This window comes from Zonotrichia leucophrys, chromosome 4A (assembly GCF_028769735.1).
Source record: "Zonotrichia leucophrys gambelii isolate GWCS_2022_RI chromosome 4A, RI_Zleu_2.0, whole genome shotgun sequence".
In the NCBI taxonomy this organism is placed as follows: domain Eukaryota; kingdom Metazoa; phylum Chordata; class Aves; order Passeriformes; family Passerellidae; genus Zonotrichia; species Zonotrichia leucophrys.
Genome location: NC_088174.1, coordinates 1438140 through 1458097, shown reverse-complemented (window position 1 = coordinate 1458097; position 19958 = coordinate 1438140). Strand labels below are relative to the sequence as shown.

The following is a 19958-nucleotide window of genomic DNA, read 5'->3' as shown; positions in this document are numbered from 1 at the left end:
GAATCATTTTTCTTTTTTTATTAACCTTAATACAAGCTGAAAATATTTCTGCTCTGTGTGACTGATGTAAAAAGCTTGAGAAGAACCTCCCTCAAGGCCCAAAAAGCAGAGGTAAATAGCCCCCACCCTTTTCTGTGTGTTTGCAGTTCCTAATTACACCCATCTCTAAGCCAGAACTGTATTTGTTGATGCTTCAGCTTGGCAATGCTGATGGAAGAGGCTTTGAGGAAACCCAGTAAAAATATTCAACGTCAAAATTTGTAATTAAAACTCTTTTTTTCTCATGTTTTGTCTGTTAGAAAGTGTTTGTGTTTGCAGTGTGGGCTCTTGAGGGCAAATGCTGCTACTTGCTGTTTGCACAAGCTCAAAATAACTGAGTGGTGCCACGAGCTCTGCCCAAGCCAACGCTCAGCATGGACACCTCTCCATGGGCTGCAGCAAAACCACAGGGCCAGGCCTGCAAAAGGCACCAGCATGGAACCAGCCCAGCTCCAGCTATGGGGACAATGGCAAAGTGCTCCTGGTTCAGGGGATCTCAGCGTGGGTCAGGCTGGAAGGGACCAGAGAGAGCTCTGATCCCACTCCCTGCTCCAGCAGGGCCATCCCAAACTCCAGCAGGGCCATCCCAGAGCACAGCACTGCACTGGAATATCCCCAGGGAGGGAAACTCCAGCAGGGCCATCCCAAACTCCAGCAGGGCCATCCCAAACTCCAGCAGGGCCATCCCAAACTCCAGCAGGGCCATCCCAAACTCCAGCAGGGCCATCCCAGAGCCTCTGGAATATCCCCATCAGGGCCATCCCAGAGCACAGCACTGCACTGGAACATCCCCAGGGAGGGAAACTCTCTGTGCAATCAGGGCTCTGCACAGGGAAGAATTTCTTCCTCATGTCCAGGTGGAACTCACTGCGATCAGTCCCTGTCTGTTCCTCTGGTGCCATTGCTGGGCCCTGCTCTGAGCCCTCCCTGCACACAGGGACAGACTGACAAAATCCCCTTCTGCTGCCTCTTCCTGAGGCCAGTTCTGCTCCTGGCCATCCTCTGCTCCCAGAGCATCCTGCAGCAGCCTCTTCCTGCTCCTGGAGCATCCCTGGGCTGGGTGGTCCCAGCCAGCAGGGCCAGAGTTCACCTCCCAGCAGTGCTGGGCTTCCCTCAAGTCACCCAAAATTCCCCAGGGACACGGCTGCCTTGAGCAGCACAGCCCCAAGGGCACAAACCAAACCCAAAACCATCTTATACCCAGCAACTGTCAGTGTGAGAGCCTGGGATGGGTGGAGGCCGTGCTGTGCTGCCCCTGCCAGGGATGGCAAAGTTGGGAGTTTTCCTGTGTCCCACAGTGAGTCAGCAAAATGACATTAAAAACCAGCCCCATTTGCTGTGACTGTTTGCTGTTTGTGGGGCTCCAACCCAGCCCTGCCCACACCCAGCCTGCTGCAGGGAGGGCTGGCAAACACCAGAAATGAGCAGCTGAAGAGTCACAGAGTCTGTCAGACACCAGCACTGTGCTGCTTCCCCTCTGCTGCTTTCCTGCCACCTCCCACACCAAGCTCCCACAGAACCCTCAAGGATGCTCGGCCCTGACAGGACCCTGCTCCCCTGGGCTCACCCCTGACAGGACCAGGCTTCCCTGAGCTCATTCCTGACAGGACCCTGCTTCCCTGGGTTCATCCCTGACAGGACCCCAGTTCCTCTGGGTTTATCCCTACCAGGACCCTGCTCCCCTGGGCTCACCCCTGACAGGATCCTGCTCCTCTAAGCTCAACCTTGAAAGGACCCTGCTTCCCTGGGCTCAACCCTGATAAGATCCTGCTCCCCTGGGCTCATCCCTGACAGGACCCCAGTTCCTCTGGGTTCATCCCTACCAGGACCCTGCTTCTCTGGGCTCATTCCTGACAGGACCTGGCTTTCCTGGGCTCATCCCTGACAGGACCTGGCTTTCCTGAGCTCACCCCTGACAGGACCCTGCTTCCCTGTGCTCATCCCTGCCAGGACCAGGCTTCCCTGGGCTCATTATTAACAAGACCCTGCTCCCCAAGGCTGATCCCTGCCAGGACCCTGCTCCCCACCTTGGCACAGGCAGCTGCAGACTGGAGCAAAACGTTCCCCATTCCAGATCAGAGTTGGAAACTGCAAAATGCTGCCCCCAGCTCCCACTCCTTACCCATCCCACACATCCCCTGAGGGATCAGCACCCCTGGCAGAGCTGCCCACACCTGCAGGACACTCCAGAGCCATGTGGGGCAGCTCCTGTGGCACCCCAGCACTCCCTGGGCACCCCATGAGCAGCAGCCTCCAGCAGCTCTGCTCAGTGCTCCGTGCCAAGGCAGAGTTACCCAACTTCTGACCTACTTCTGCCTTGTGCTTCTCCCCTCCCCGCTCCTGCCCTCAGTCCCCAATTAAATCTGTGTGAGATTTCCTCAATTATCCCCTTCCTGCTAATAGATGTGGAAAGAGGATGCCATAACAATGTATTCCCCTGGCACTGGTTCAAAATACATCTCTGAATTAATGTTGAGGAGTGCAGGATGCAGGAGCACTTTAATTAAACAGAAATGTATAGGAACAGCAGCTAGGTTGAAGAAAGCTGATCTTTTGCTGCCACCACAACACTTCATCTGAGCCAAGCAGTGAGAATCCTCGTGCTCCTCTTTAATTGACAGGCCAATAAATCAGCACTAATCTCCCCTCTCTGTGTAGCTGTGCATGCTGATGTTCAGCTATTTTGGAATTCACTGGCACAACCTAAGCAGCAACATGCACAGGAATCCTGCATGGAAAACACTCCAGGCAAACCTTGAAACCTGTAACAAAACTTGGAGGGGGACCTGAGCAATAAAAACCTGTGTTTGGGAATGGTGGCAGGAGTGAAGCTGCACATACACCTTTGGAAAGAGAAAGGGCAGGAACAGAGAATCCCAGCTGAAGCCATTCAGATGTTCTGATAGGCATTTGCAGTTCTGCATGAATACAGAGATAATTTGAACACCATTTCTAATTGAGACAAAAACTGTGTGTGAAGAATAGGGAATGAGCCTGGGAATCACTCTGCCCATTACAGAAGGCATCAAGCCTCTGCTCAACTTTATAGCCCCCTGCTGCCTCATCCCACAAAAGTATTGGGAGATAAGAAATTGCAAGTCTTCATAAAAAGGAGGCTTTAATCCAATGGAAGCTACATCTGCACACCTCCAGCTGCATTTTCCATAGCCAAGCTCCTGCTTTATCTCCTCTCCTGGCCCAAAACCATCTCCTAACAGCTTGATAACAAACTGCAATTAACCACATCACTGCAAAGGGAGCTGGGGGTACAGAAGGAAAACACAAGGTTATTTTAAGCCTGGTGGAGAGGAACTTGCAGCACTGTAAAGGAAGCCAGACCCCAGCCCTGCTGCAAACACCCAGAAAACTCCCAGGCAGCAAATCCCTGTACACAGCAAACAGCCACGGGGGTGATCTCGGAATTATTTAGGGCACTGCAGTGCTGGAAGAGGCTGAAATGAGAGGAGATGAAGACTCAAGCCCAGGCAGCATCTCTGCATGAGATGTGATGTGAAGCAGCCCCCAGAGCTCTCTCAGAATCCCAGGGGAACACAGCAGGGATCAGGTTTTCCCCATGCTGCAGATGCTGAGCAGAGGAAGGAAAGGGAACATTTTTAAACTTTCTTTCAGTATTTCTTCATGCTGTGCCTGGGACCTGGATGTTAAAATTACCAACACCTCTGGGACCAGAGTGCCATCTCTCAAACCCTCAGTCCCCTTCATCTGTAAGAAGGGAATAACTCCCATCCCACTGGCATTACAAGCAGCAACACTCTGGAAAACACACTTTGCTCTAAACATGAGAGACTCTAAACAAAAAGCTGCAGCTTCCCCTCTTGCCTCCCTCCCTGTTTGCTCTGTGTACACCAAAGGCCTTCATTTCCACCTTACTGCACATGTACTGAAGCTATTTTTGGCCAAGAGTGACGTGGCTTTGTTTGCATAACTGGGTTCCCACCTCATGATCTGCCGCTCTAATAGTTTGCAAAATAATAGCTGGAAAATGTCTGACTCCAAATAAGTGCCTGCAAAGTTCAGTTTGCCTTTATCTTAAGTCCAAAATAAAGGAAAAGAAACAAAAAACAAAAAAAAAACACCAAAACACAAAACAGGAAACAAGCCTTCCTGCAGCATCACTTATAAAATGCTTCAGCAAGATGTAATACAAATTATTTAGTGATGACCAGCTGGGATGTGGGGATTTAATTCTGCTCCTGATTTGGATGAGGGTATGAAACCAGAAAAGACAAGCCCAAAGTCACACAGGAAGAAAACCATTTTACACAGTGGGGCCTTAACAATTCACGTCAACCCAAAATATCATCTGCAGGAAATGCAAACTTATCACTGATGGCTAAAAACAAAAGCACAGCTGAAAATAGCAGCATTTCAGATGAGGCAAGTACGTTGGTTGGACTATTCTCAACTGTCAGAACTGAGCTGCAATCACACATCTCTCTTGAGGAATATTTGGTATTTGTCCAGTATTAAAAATAAAATGTGAGATATCTTAGAAAAGAAAGAGATGGCTCCAATAAAGAATGGATGGAAATAAATCCTGCATACAGAAGGATCCAACTGCTGGTTCTTCTTGTCCAAGTCCCAACTCCTGGCAAAAGAGGGACAAAATCCATTTCTACAAGAACTTTGTCACTGCAAAACACTATGAAGTGGGGATGAACACTGTCCAGAATCAACTGAGCCAGGAGAATTGGCCATTTTTGTTTTAGCACAGGATGTTTTGGATGTACCAGGTTCTTCCTTCACTCCCAGAATGGTGCTGCCCAAGCAAGAACTCAACATTTGGGCAGGGTTATTGCTCAGGGACTTCACTGTCCTCCCCTCATCCCTCAGCCACCCCTCCATCCAACATGAACGGGGCTTGAAGCATTTCCATCCCACTTCCCAAACTCTCTGGCTCCAGGGAAGGTGTGGAGTCCCAAGTGTGGTTATTAATTGTTGTGGTGTTGTGAAGGTCTCAGGATGAGGTGATAGCTGAGAACTGACTCTAAGTTCTTAGAAGGCTGATTATATTATATTATATTATATTATATTATATTATATTATATTATATTATATTATATTATATTATATTATATTATATTATATTATATTATATTATATTATATTATATTATATTATATTATATTATATTATATTATATTACAATTATATACTAAAATTACACTAAAGAAAGAGAAAGGAGACATCAGAAGGCTTGAAAAGAATGATTAATAAAAAACTCCTGACTGACCAGTCTTGACACAGCTGGACTGGGATTGGTCATTAAGTAAAAACAATTCACATGGTGGGTAAACAATTTTTCAAATCACATTCTAGAGTAGCAAAACATGGAGAAGCTGAAGCTTCCCAGCTTCTCAGGAGAAACAATCCTGGCAAAGGGATTTTTCAGACAATATGTCAGTGACACCCAAGGTCATGGCTCATGAGGGGAGTCACAGGAGCAGCTGAGCCCCTGCAGAGCCCAGCCACAGTGAAGGGCAGGGACAGAGGCTGTGGTGGGGAACAGCTCTCCCTCCTCATTTCCAGGCAGGAATTTCTCACCTGCACAAATCCCTGAGCTGCCAGGGATGGGAGGAGAGTCCAGAAACATCTTTCTTAGCGTGCTCTGGAAGGAGAGCATTGTGCTGTGCTGTATTCCAGCAGGAATCACAGGGCAAGCGCCAGGCAAACACCTGACAGCACACAGTGCAGCTGCTCTGATGGCAACAAAACGCCAAACAAATGTTCCCAGAGCTCTGCTTTGGTGTCTCAGCCTTCCATGGGGTCAGTGTGGGGTGGAAGCCCCCAGTGCTGAGCCCAGGGCTGTCCTGGGGGATCCCCAGAGCTGCTGGAGCCAGCAGTGGCACACACAGCTCCTGCTCCCAAGGCAAAGGCAATCCCAGCACAGCTCTGCCAGCACTGCCTGTGCCACTGATGCCTCAGGTTTGAGCTTTTCTATTGTTCACATTCTGTGCTGCTTTAGTGTGTGGGTCTGGGCTTCACATTAGGGGATGGAGAACTCTGTGCACAGAGCAGGGAGACAAAACAATTCCTGCTCTAACTAGAGACCCAAGGACAGCCAATCCAAATCTCACGCCCAAAACCACAAACAACAGTAGACCAAAGAAAGAAAAACCAGAAAGATAAAACTTCATGAGCTAGAGCTGTAATTACACAATTACCTCCAATATGCTCATTGACCAAAACTCATCCAAGTGACAGACCCCGTGAGTGGTTGTCCATTTTGTGACCATTTTGGTTCACCTTGGGTGTAGCCCTGGCTGGGCTCTTGTGCTGCCCAAAGTAAATCTATTGAAGCCTCCTAATAAATCCCTATTCTATTCTTTAACTCTGTCTAATCTCTGTTCTAGGTCAGCCTTCACAAGGCATCACCAGTCCAGAGCACCCAGCATGGCCAGGGCATCCCATCACAGCCACCAGAAGGCTCCAAACACTTCATTTACCTTTGTCTCCGTTTTCCTGCTTGCTGGAGGATTTCTCCTGCCTGCAGCCTGTTCAGGTGCCTGGCAGACACCTGCAGTAGGACAGGCCTGGCCCTGCCTGCACTGTGCTGCTCACTGCTCAACTCAGTGCCCTCCCAGCACCATGGTGACACTGGTTTGACACAGCCACTGCCACACCTGAGCAGCTCAGACCCACCCAGTACCCCCACAGCACAGCAAGTCCCCTCGAAAAGACAGACAAATCCCTTCCTGACTGCAGTGGGATTCTCCAGGCAAGGTTAAACCCACCTCAAAATTTGTGTCAAGAGGCAGAGCTAAGGAGCAGCCACCATACACAGCACTGGAGTTACTCCTGCTTGTAGTGAAGTCCTTGCACAAGGAGGGGTGGAAAGGGACTCATCCCTCCTGGAGCTGCTTCCTGGGCATCCCACTCCAGCTGCAGCTTGCAGCAGTTGTTCTGCTTCCCTGTCTCCCCCCCAGATGACACAGAGCACCCCTGGGGACAGCCCTGCAGGGGACACCAGCACAAGGAGTGCCAGCAAGGTGGGACAAAGACAGCACTGGCTGAGCTCAGAGATTTGCAGCAAAAACAGCTTCACCTGGGAAGCAGCCCGTGCCCGAGCAGCTCCCCACACTCAGAGGTTAAACCCATTGCTGAGGGCAAGAGTGCTCCAAGGCCAGTGATAAAAGCCCCCAAAAGTCCCCACTGGCCACAACCTCTGTGCTGTGACCCTGCTGCTGCTGCTTCCCAGAGCTGCAATCCCTGCAGCCTTCCCTCCCCAGAGGATGCTCCCTGCAGGAGCTGCTGCACAGCCTGGCTTGGTCCTGGGTGGGAAATGGGATTTCCCACTGGGAACAGCAGCACTGGCTGGGAAATGGGATTTCCCACTGGGAACAGCAGCACTGGGTGGCAAACAGGATTTTTTCCCAGATTTCCCACTGGGAACAGCAGCAGTGCAGCCAGCTGGTATCCCCTGTCCTTTCCAGTGCAATCCCCGAACCTAGCACAGCAGAGCTGCCATGAAATATCTGTTCTTGTCCAGAAAAGACTGATCTCTCAGGGTTTTTGGACAACCCTAGATATTACAGACGGAAAGAGATTTATTAGGGGAATTATTCTGTGGATTCTGTGCAGTCCATGAGGAGATGAAGCTTTCCCTGCCCCACTGAGGAGCTCACTGCAGGCCAGGTGACTGCACTGATACAATACCCAAGTCCCCTCTGCAGCCTCTCATCCTGCTCATTTCATACTGCTCCAAGTACAAGCACAGTGTTGGGTCAATATCCCAGTTCAAATCACGTGTGAAACCCTCCATAAATCTGCAGGACAAAACCAGGGACAAAATTAGACCCTTTATTCCTACCTTTGGTACTAGGGACAGCTTGTTACCAAATCCACTTCAGCTTCTTGAATGCCAAGGGCAGAGCAAAAGTCAGAGCAGCTGCAGTTTCCCTGTGAGCCCAAATTTTCAGGTGCCAGCACCTCAGCAGTGTGTGCAGGTGCTCTGGATTTGGGGTTTATGAACACAGCCCCTCCAAAGTGCACGAGCAGCTGGGGTGAACAGCAAAGGGGACAGTCCCAGATGTTCCTTACAGGTCATCAACAGAGCCAAACCAGTGCTCTGGACACTGTGGGATCACAGAGCTGCTCCCAGGAGCAGGATGGTGCTCCTGCCTCTCCAGGATCCCAAGGGAATTGCCCTGGGCCATGCCAGGCTGTGAAGCACCCAGAGCTCACCCCAGAGTCCAGGGAGCCACACACAACCACTCCCACCATCCCCTGGTGACCTTCTGGGTGTACCCACCCACCCGTGGCTTCAGCAGCACTTCTGGATGCATCTCAAACCTGAAGCAGAAACTACAGAAGACATTTTGGAGCTCTGACCTGTGCTTTTGCCCGTCCTTCCCAAATTTAGCTCCTTTTCAGCTACACACAGGTGCCACCCGGGTGGCTTGGAATCAGGAGCACAGCCAGGGCTTAGGAAGCACTACAAAAGCATTTGTTCCAATATTTACTCAGGGATTTTTCATGCTACACCTACCACAGCCTTCAGTTTATTGGGAACACAGTGCACAGGGGAAGGGCAAACCACAGAGTCTATACTGCTGCCAAGCAAAATGTCATTAAGGTTTTAGCAATGCAACACAAATTGAGTTTACATTAAAGCTTCTTTTGTATAAACCGTATCCCAGAGTGAAACACGGTGACAGAGCTGAGTAATGAGTTGGAGCAGAGCAATCAAGGTGGAACTACAGAGCAATAGGAAAAAGGAGCCATTCCAAAGTGCTATTTAAAGTTAGGCTGAGAGCTCCATTTGAAGTATAGAAGTGATTATGTACAGTCACCACTGCACACAGTTAATGCCATGTAGGATGCAGTACCTACCACCTGCAGCTGCACAGAGACACCCTGAGGTTCAATGGCACTATAAAAACCATCAGCAAGGAAGCTGAGATTCTTCTTAATATAGACCTATACATAACTGCTGAAGGGCTGAGCAGTCTGGAACTTCAAATCTCTCTTGTGCTACCCAGCACATAACCCCACAACTCAAAGGTGACCATTTGCCATTTCAAACCTCTCCTTCCTGCAGGACTCAGAGTCCCTGAAGCCCTGATTGTGCCCAGGAGTGCTGGGGAACACCTGGGCTATGGCACTGCTGGAGCAACACCCAAGGCACCAGGGGTTATCCAGCCCTGCTCTGCACAAAACCACAGCACTGCTGAATGATCTTCTAAATACCCAGCAGGCCTGCCTATTATTAGTATAGAGATAATACTAATATTATACTATATTATAGTATTTTATATATATATATATAAATACATCTATTATATTATAGTGCATATTATAATATAGTGTATATTATATTATATTATATTATATTATATTATAATATATTATATTATATTATATTATATTATATTATTATAGTATTATATATATATAGTATTATATATATTATAATATTATACTATATATATTAGTATGTCAGAGAAGCTGCTCTCATGCAAAGTTTCCAGTCTAGCTAATTAACAGTGGCTTCCTCCATCAGATAAATTCGGGCTTTAGTCCCTTGTACACAAGTGTGGTGGTGTTCACAGGGGTCCCAGGACGAGGGAAGAGATGAGAATCTTGACTCCATGTTTCAGAAGGCTGGTTTATTGTTATATTATATTATATTATTTATTAAAATTATATACTAAAATTATACTAAAATAATTGAGAGAAAAGGATTTCATCAGAAGGCTAGAAAAGAAAGGAATGGAATGATAATAAAATCTTGTGACTGCTCACAGCCTCGACACAGGTGGCTGTCATTGGTCATCAAGTAAAAACAATTCCACATGCTGGGTAATAATCCTCCAAACCACATTCCAAAGCAGCAAAACATGGAGAAGCTGAAGCTTCTCAGGAGAAAAGATCGTGGCAAAAGGATTTTTCAGAAAATATGTGTGTGACACACAAGTACACAGGGCATGAAGGGAGGGAAGGAGCAGAGGACGGAATGGCTGCAGTCATCTTTAAAGGCTGAAAATTAAAGACAGAATGAACACACATGGAGAGGAGGCTGGCAGAGCATGGTAAGGCTGGGAACAGCTCTCATTTCTAGTTGCAGGCCTGCTGCTGTGTGCTTTGCATCCCTGGGGAGGAGCCCAGGGCAGGCCCGCTCAGGCGAGAGCACGCGGATGGGCTCGGGGCTGAGCTGCAGCTCACACTCAGCTCTGCCTGCCCGGCCCAGCTGCCACACCCAGCACATCACACACAGCTCAGGTGCTGAAAAGGCTGCACTGCTGCAGCCAGGGGTGCAGGGACCCTGCCTGGGCACTCCTCATGCACACACATGGGGCTGGATCACAGCACTGCAATACTCTGCAGCTCAATCCCTGTTTCCCCCTCAAATGAGCAAGGCAATTTCGATTTATTTGAGTTTTTCAGAACTTGCAAAAAACACTTATAAATGGCTAAATATATTAAAAAAATAAAAAGCAAAACTCCATAAAGACTTCAGAGCACTGCTAAGTAGAGCAGCTGAATAGGTTTATCAAGATATAAAGCAGCCCTCCCCAAAATATATGGCTCAGACATACCCTGCCAGCAGAAATACTCAATGTTTAAGATGAGGGAAGAGAGATTCAATGAGGATTTGTATCCCTGGCAGCCCTCCATACGTGCACATAAACCTCTTGTAGCACCACACTGATATTTAAACTAATTAGCACCAGGAAAGCCTCAGGACTGTGCTTTTCTCCCAGGGACACAGGGGCTCCAAAATCGGGCTGTGATCACATCCCACTCACAGCCCAGGATGCTGCAGCCCAGGAGCCCCAGCACAGCCCCCTTCCTGCCCAAGTACACAGGAACACAGGGCAGGACACTTGGCAAAGGGAAAAAAATCCCCCCTCTGCCCAAAGTGCCCACTCAGCACTATGTGAGAGGATAAAAATAGCAGGCAGGAGAGCTGGCCCTGAATATCAAGCAGCATTCCTACCCAAATCAACTTCCCCTTCATTCTGTTCTCCTGCAGGCTGCACGTTGCCTGAATTTCCTATTCCTCATAAACACAGCCATGGGGATTTAGCTCTGGGGAGCTGCAGACTGGCACATCCACCATCATTGCTCTGGCAACCCCCCAGCAGGCTCTGGAAAGAGCTCCTGACTTCCAGAGGAGAAGGGACAGGCTGGGGGGTGGGTTTTGTGAATATTCAACACCTCTGCACAGCAGGCCTGCCTATTATTAGTGTAGGGGATGTCAAAGAAGCTCCTCTCATGCAAAGTTTCCAGTCTAGCTAATTAACAGTGGCATCCTCCAGAATATAAATTTGGGCTTTAGTCCCTTGTACACAAGTACACAGGGCAGGAAGGGAGGGATTGAGCAGAGGACAGGAATGGCTGCAGTCATCTTTAAAGGCTGCAAATTAAAACTCTCAGGTAAGAGAGAGAATTAATACATATTGAGAGGAGGCTTCCTGTTTCAGGAAGGGCTGAATCTCCCTTCTTTTAAAAAAAGACTGGATGTGGCACTCAGTGCCATGGTTTAGTTGAGGTGGTGTTTAGGGCATGGGTTGGACTCCATGATCTTAAAGGATTTTCCAACCTGGTGGTTCTGTGATTCCTCCTGGAGCACATCCCCAGAGCACTGTCTGGAAAAAGGCGGGATGATTCTGACTGGGGGCTAACAAGAAGCAAAGATTCCCTCACAAGGGGCAGCAGAGGCCAGAGATTTGGGTCAGGGTGGGACTGTCACCCTCTGCCTCTGCCATGCAGACCATCACACATCTCCCAGCCCTGCTCTGGGGCTGCAGAAGGGAACTCACTGCTGCCCTTGCTCCAAGGATCAGCCCCATCCCAGGTGGCAGAACCTGCCTGAGGGTAAATCAGAGGCAGGAGAGATGCTCAGGTCCTGCCAGGGCAGCCTTTCAGGGCACTCTGATCTCTGCTGCAGCAAAGCCTGCACTTCAGGGCACCTTCAGTCTCCTGCAAGTTGGTCCTGACTGTGCCAAACAAAGGCTCGAAGGGACCTAAGTGCTAAACCAAAATGCTCTGCACATAAACTGCTTCAACACAGAGTTCTCTCCAGGCTGAAGAGTGTACTCTGGGAAAAAAATAAAGACTGAAAATTGTTAAAAGTCTGACCTTATTTATTTTTACTTGCTTCTTAAATTAGGAGAGAAATAAAAAAAATATTGTATGACTCCATATGTACCACGCTCCAGTGGTTCACTTTCTTATTCCCACCTCCAAAGTGGAACAATAACCTTATATACTCCATAAAAAACTTCTCCAGCTTGTGCTCAGATTTCAGACACTCTTGGAAGGACAAATCCCTGCTTTCTGCACTGCTCTGCCACCTCACTGGGGTCAGCTGTCAATGACAGCACCTCCCCAGAGACACCCAGGCCCACAAATCTCACCCCAAATTTATATATTTGCCAGAGCAGAACAACTTTCTGGCCAAGAGGTGATGTGCAGCCCTGCATATCTTCACTGAGCTTGGGGCAGAGGTGACAGCTGAGTTTTCCAGCACTGCTGTTGTGAGCCACATTTCTGTATCCTGCTCCTGCAGCACTTGCACAGCACCTCTGATTTATAAACCAAAGTTTTCAGAGCTTCCTGCTTGCCATGATTTAAAAACAAGCTGGACAGACCTCTCCAAAGCCAATTCTCTGCCTCAGGGGGGCACATGGCATGGCCATGTCTGAGCCAAACAGCACCCACAGATCTCTGAGCCATGAGCTGCTCACTTCCCTTTCCAGCTCCACATCCCTCCCACCATCACCACAGGAGAAGCAGTTTCTTTGCCAACCTTTCCCAAACTTCAGCAGGGTGTTTGTTTGCTGAGGTTTCAGTTTTCCACAGCTTCTCTAAGGGCCTCTGATGCAATCTGAAACAGGCCTGGCTTTAGGATGCTCAAGGCACAGATAGTTCAGGAGCAATTTTGTGTCAAAACAGCACCTTGGCTTCCAGGAGGGCCTCCAGGACAGCTATGAAAGCTGCAAGGCTCCTCTTAAAGGATTAATAAAGTGATTAACTAAGGTGTAATGAAGTGATTAATTAAGGACCAAATCCATCCATGCACTGGTCAGTACCAGACCCTGAACAGGGACACAGCTCGTGGGTAACACACCTGAGACACTCCAAGGCAGGGCTTGCACACTGCACAACAGGATATTGCACTGCTCTGCAGCCACCTGCCTTTATCCTGGCCCCAAGGACAAACAGCTTTATTGGACAGGGATCATTTCATCTTCCAGGAAAACTTTGTTCAAAGCTTTAGATGTTCAGCTTGTCTGAAAGCAGAACAGCTTTCCTGAGTTGAAAGGAGCAGTTCATGTCTCAGCAGCGAGGCAGGACCCAAAGGGAAGGAAGAGAAAAAGAAGAGCTGAACTCCTTGTCTGTCTCTCCTCTGCCTTTGTACCTCAGCCCACAAACACTCAGCAAAGAAAACAGAAGTGATGCAAGATGGAATTCCAGAAAGTCACAAGTGACAAAAAATCCAGCAGTGCATCCCTGCACGTGTTCCCTGGAAAGCAACACCCAACACAAGGAGGGTGGAGAAGTCAGCATCACTCACTGCCAGCTTCCTGTGATGGAAAAGCACACACAGAGGCCAAGGACCTCTGGCAATCACATTTCAGGAAGGCAGCTCATCAAATATCAAAGGGGAAAGGAATACAAGAAAGGTCTGGTAAGGAAGGACAGCAGTAGGGAGGGAAAGAGCCACAGAGACACAAGAGAAGGTCAGTTCCCCTTTCCACTCCAGCAGGGAAATTCCTGGCTCCCAGACCATCCTTTGTTCCTGTGCCCTAGAGGAACAACAAGGGCTGAACCTCTTCTGCCATAGTCAGTAGGAAACTCTGCCTGCATCACAGGGCAGGCTGGGAAATCTGCTGGGTTTGGGATGATCTGGATCTGTTGGGTACCAGTGAAACCAGACTCATGAGCACTGCAAATCCAAAACAAGACCATGAAATAACCAAAGCCTCCAGACTTCAAACACAGGGCACAGCAAAACAAAAAAAAAAAAAAAAAAAAAAACAACAACCCCCTGCCCAAGCAAATTATACCATTTTTGCCATCTTTTCTGAATTTTTCCCAGAGAAAAACATGAACGTCCCCGGGCCCACAACAGCTTTTACTTCCCCCACCAGAAGCATCATTCACAAAAAAAGAACCAAATGGATTGATTGTGCCTATATTTGCAAAACACTTTGGGAAAGAAGCAGTGACATGAATTTGTCACCGAGATGGTGCTGGGAGCAGCACCAAACCCAAAGGACACAGGGCTAAAAAAGGAAGGAGAAAAAATAAACCCATCAAAACCAGGGAGCACATCTGAAGGCGATGGGAAACGTCACAGTTCCCTCCACCTGCAAGGAGCACTCAGCCACAGGCACAGGAGGCCCAGTGACAGCCCAACAGCCTGTGCCACACATTGAAGGGACACTGATTTGGGGAAAAGACAACGCACCTGAGCTTTTACTGCCACAAAACAACACCAAACCAAACCCATCCCCATCTGTGGCTGAAGGACCCAGGCATTGAGGAAGCTGTTAGTCAGGCACATTGTTGTAAACACACAGCCCAAAGCAGGCAAATGCCAGCCCTGAAGCAGGCAGGGGCACGCTGCACACAGCTCCTTACCCGACTGATCTGCAGCTTCTCAGCTCCAGGCTTGAAGAGGTTCCATCGACGGCCGCCGTTCCTGCAGTTCCCGCGCACCTTCAGGGTCTTTGAAGCCTGCTCGTTCTCAGCTGCCAGGAGAAAATCCACAGGAACAAAAAAATAAAAAAGGAATGACAAAAGATAAATGCTGTGCTTTAGCTCAGGCTGGGGGCGGAGGCTGTTCTTTTAAATGAAAGAAACAAAATTGTTTGCAAGAGACTCATTCAACCTCTTCTTTAGAAAAAGAGAGCACAGAGTATATTTAGGTGCTTTATTCAGTGCTCTTGGGATGCAAGGGAAATAGTGCAGCTTGGATACTACAAAAAGGCAGAGCCGGGAGCCACATCCCAACGTGGGGTCAGCCCAGCTGGGTTGGAGCCAGGATGCTCTGCCAGGAGCTGCAGGAGCAGGAGACCCTCAGCAGCCTGTCCCAGTGTGCCCAGCAGCTCCCTGGGTCCCCAGCAGCAGCACCTGCAGCAATCCCAGCTGCACTCTCACCGTGCTCCATAGCTGAGTGCACCTTGGACCTTTCCAGGCCTTGGAAAATAAACAGCTCCTCCAATTTACACACAAACCAGAAATGGGTAAAGCCATAAAAGCTGGTTTTTTAAGGAAACTGGGCTGGTTCTCACCCCCAGCATTTCAGAGCAAGCCCTCAGAGATGCAGTTCTGCTCTAGCTTTTATATTTTTCAGATTGTCACACCAGACCCCAGCCTGGCCTTGCAGATGGCACTACCCAGGCACACAGCAGCTTGTGAAAAAGAGGCAAATGAGCTCTACTTTTCCAATCAACCAAAATGTTCAGCTCCACATCCTATCTCTTTCTTTTTGGGGTGAAGCTGCCATTATGTATGAGACCAGCGTTTTCTCTCCCACATTTGGCAAGCTTGAATTTTAATCCCTTCTTCCATCAGGGTCTTCACATCCCCTGGCCTAGAGGGAAGGAAACAGAGCTGAGCATGACTGGTGTCCCCAGAGCAGCTGCTAGCACAGGTAAATGTGATCCAGGCAGTGCTCATATATAGTACATGCATCCCCACAGGTGTTGCCAGCACCTGGAGCTCCTCATTCCAGCCATGGAGCAAGGATCTACAGAAAACAGCCATAGATCTCTGGGGTCATGAGCAGCTCATTTCCCTTTCCTGCTCCACATCCTTCCCAGCTATCACCAGAGAAGAAGCAGTTCTGGAATTCTTCCCTGAAAGATGCACAATGCTCAATTTCTATCTCCTGACGTACCTCTCACCTGGCAGAGGTTTCAGACTGTGTCAGTCCTGAGGGGTTTGAGACCAGAATAAATGGTTCCAGGCTTTGGGAGAGAGGAGACCCCCAAACCAAACAGGTTGGAGCTCAGCAGGGCTGGGACGCTGCTGCAGGCTGCCTGGGCAGCCATCCTGGTTTTCCTCCAGCATTGTTGGGAGAGAGATTGCACTGAGACCTATTTCCTCAATGCTGATGCAGGCAGCCTGCTGCTATTTTTAGCAGCCCACGTTTCACTTTGGAGACTCTTGGAGAGCCAGGCTGCAGCACGGTGCCGGCTCCAGCAGGAGGGGGCGATGGATGGAGCAGCGTGCAAACAGGAAATGTTCACTCTGAGGGGCTGTGTGACCCCCCTGGGCTGGAACCACTGCACCCCAGCAGCAGAGCCATCAATTAACAGCACAGGCAGCTAATTGGCCTTGTCCTCCCCAGCTCTTCTGAACCCTGACGTGCTGCCACCATCCATCAGCTGCCTGCATCCCCGGAGTGCTCCTGAGCGATGCCAGCACAGCCTGGCAGCGCTTCCCTGCTCACCCATCACTAAATCACAGGATCCTTCATGCCAGCAGTGGCCCTTCAGGAAATCATTTCCTTTCTCTCATTATCAATCTTTTTAATTAGGAGGTTCAGAAGATGATGTCATCTATTCAGCCATCAGCCAATTTACCTGCCAGCATGAGACACTGCCAGCAAATACATTCCAGGGTGCTCTCTCTGGTGTCACTGAGCAGGACAAATGCAGAGAGGTCATCCCAGCCTTTGGCTCAGGAGACTCTCTCCTTCATCATGAAAAGTACCCAAGCACAGGAGGAAAAAACCCTTCACTTCTTGTGTTTCCAAACAAACATCAGATTTGAGTTCTGATCTCAGTATCCATCATCACTCACCACCTCCAAACAGTGAGTACTCACTGAGTACTCACACAGAGGATTCTTAGAGGACAGAAATTCAAGAGAAAACCACCAAATATAATCTCACATAGCAGCTGCTGAACAGCTTTTACACCTCACGTGCCTACTCCTGTTCATCCTCTCATAACCAGATTATAGGGACTGTGTTCAGAGACATCAGAGAGAGAAAACAGCCTTATTTCATAAACACACTGAACACAAGCAGATCCTATTAGCCAGCAAGAAACTCCTCAGCATGTGGCTCTCAGAGCTCCCTCACCTGGTGTCAGGGATTGTAACCAGCACGGATGCAAACCACATTCCTGACTTTTCCACCCCTGCCAGCCAAGGGCTGCATGGGTGACACCCAAAAAAGCAAAGGTGGCAGAGAAGAGGCATACACCATGTCTCTGGTGCATGGGTGACAACAAAAAGCAAAGCTGGGAGAGGAGAGGCACTCACCACATCTGTGGAGTATGGGTGACACCCAAAAAAGCAAAACTGGCAGAGAAGAGGGACTCACCACTGCTCTGCAGCATGGGTGCCACCAAAAGCAAAGGTGGCAGAGAAGGGGCACTCTTTTTAGAAGGGGAATGTTCTTTTTAAAAACATCACAGCAGGAGAGGGAGAGGGAGAGGGAGAGGGAGAGGAGAGATGCACTCACCACGCCTGCGGAGCAGGTGCTGCATGCGCCCTCCCAGCTGGTCCAGCCCCATGGGGGTGCTCTGTGACAGCGGCTCCGAGCGGCAGCGCTCCACCAGCGCCTTGAAGGGCTCTGCCTGCGGGGACGGCTGAGCAGGGGGAGATGTCGGCTGTGAGAGAAGGGGCACAGGAGGTTTTACCAACAGCACCCACATTTCGGGCAAAGCAAGCACAGGACATACAATAATACACAGAATTACCACGGCACTGCTAGCTGCAGTCTGCACCCGGGGCATTTCTGACTGCAAGGTCAGGACCTGCTGGCCCTGGTGTGCAGCCCCCAGTGTGTGGGAACCCAGGACATCCCTCTGCTGTCCAGGATGACCCGGACCCTGCCAGGGGGCTCAGAGGCCCTGGTACAGAGCCCAAAACACCTGTGGGTTTGATTATGACCCGTGGAGCAAATTACCAACCTTAGATGAAGATCAGCAAAGCCACAACAGTTTAGGTAGAATAATAGTGAAGTTATCACGGGGTGGAAAAGGAGATTTTGGGGTTTTTGGTATGGGGGTTCAGAGGGCAAGATGGAGGGATCTGGGCGTGTCCAGCCTTTCTCCTTTTTCTTCTTGCCCTCCATCTTCTGCTGTGATGGTGGCACTTTTGGATTGGTTTAGAGTAGAAGCTCACTGTCTAACATAGGTGATGGGTATTGGAAAGTAATTGTAAACATTGTACACGTGGTTTTTAGTATAAAGCCATAACACTGCCCTGGGGGCAGGCAGAGTGCCTGGAACTGTCCTGCTGGATGGACCTCGGCAGGGCAGGAGAAAATGTATTATAGGTAAGATACAATAAACAGCCTTGAGACCAGAAATGAAGAGCCCTGACTCATTCTTCAACCGCTGGGCTGGGAAAAGACTTTGGAACTTTTCTTGGGGTCACTCTGAGCAGCTAAAGAAGCCCCAACACCAGTGCAGGGGGCTCAGACCTTGTACAGCTTTGAGCCCAACACTTCCAGCAGCACTGAGTGTCCCAGAACTTCTGGGAGTGACCCTGATGGAGACCCCCTGGCTGCTCTGCATTTTGGGATGAGGCTGCTCTCCCATTCCCAAACCCCAGCAGGAGCAGACACAGGGAGGAATCAGCTGGTGCTGAGGAACCCATACCAGCAAGGGCTGGCTGCTTCCAAGGAACAGCAAAGAGCAGCCAAACGGGCTGGCAGCTCACTGATGGTAACAGCTAACCACACATGTCCTTGCATCTACAGCCTACAAAATATTTACTTAAATAAAATAGTTGCAATTGACTGAAGCACCCATAAAATGGTCAAATATGTCAGTTGTATCTTCATGCTTGGTAACACTAATGCAAAGAGTTGGCATTTACAGCTAAGTGGGCAAAAATGTTGGTGTTCTCCTCACTCCAACTTTTATTATTCTATTCCAGGAGGAAAAGTTCCTGAAAATGACAACTGTACCATGACATTTTGCAGAATGGAATGTTCTTTTTAAAAACATCACAATTCAAACTCCTACTTTTCATTTTATTCTCTGTGACATGTGACACCGTGGAAGTCTTGCCTGTATAATCTTAGAGTCAGGAAATCAGAAGAAAAATCATTTGACAAAGGTCAAGGGGAGCAAACAGGAGGTGTTCCTCTCTAAGAGGTTTCTAGGCTCAATCACAAACACATCTGTCACACTTGCAGGAGCCTGCTAATAACTGGGGGCCTGGGATGGTTTGGTGGATCCATCCTCAAGCCTCCAGCAGCTCATTTTCCCTGATGTGCTGTTATTTTCATTTACAGATGAAGAACAAAGCAGACAGGCTGTAATTACCCCAGAAGAAAGCTGTGGATGAGTTAAGGCTCCATCTCCCAGCACCAGCATCATCTCCAGTGAGCCAGTACAGCTCTCTTGGCTGGAAAGCAGCTGGGAGGGGGTAAAAGCCAAAGAAAACCTTCCATCCAGGGAATTTAAAACACAGAGTCCCTTTAGCATAAGGCCAGCAAGGCCCAGAGGTGCCCCTTCCCATCCCTACTCTGATTTCACTTTTGAAGCTGGGAATGGGATAAAGGAAAGACACAGCATGTGTTTAAAAGAAAACATGTGGAAATTTGAATTATCCATGTGTTCCACGGCTGGTTCTGTATACATGCAAAGCCTATCAGCTTTGCAAACTCAACCTGCCTTTCCCTGACAATGTTAAAAATATGTTTCCCAAAAAATCCTACCCCACTATAGATAGCACTAAATATAGGCTTTAATTCAAGATTTTGCTAGCACCTCCTGCTTATTATGAATACAAGAATCTGCACAGCTTGAAGATAGGCTTTAGAGGTTTTGTCTCTTCTAAAAATAAAATGATTGTCAGACACAACCATATTAAAAGCCATAAATACCCAAAATCTTCATTCTGCAAGTAAATTGCACTTCACTGCAGACAGGGATACAGCACTCTTTTGGCAACAGCAGGATTTAGAAAGTGAAGTA

General features: G+C 48.8%; 1 protein-coding gene across 3 annotated transcripts in view; it reads right to left on the bottom strand.

Moving 5' to 3' along the window:
- ARHGEF9 (Cdc42 guanine nucleotide exchange factor 9) overlaps positions 1–19958 on the bottom strand; it is a 218482-nt gene that overhangs the window by 167643 nt on the left and 30881 nt on the right. For all 3 annotated transcript variants that reach the window (XM_064713012.1, XM_064713010.1, XM_064713011.1), the window contains 2 exons: positions 17489–17636; positions 14653–14762 (listed from right to left, as the gene is read on the bottom strand). In XM_064713012.1, coding sequence (XP_064569082.1) covers positions 14653–14762; positions 17489–17636 — 258 coding nt within the window. The remainder of the gene's footprint in view (positions 1–14652; positions 14763–17488; positions 17637–19958) is intronic.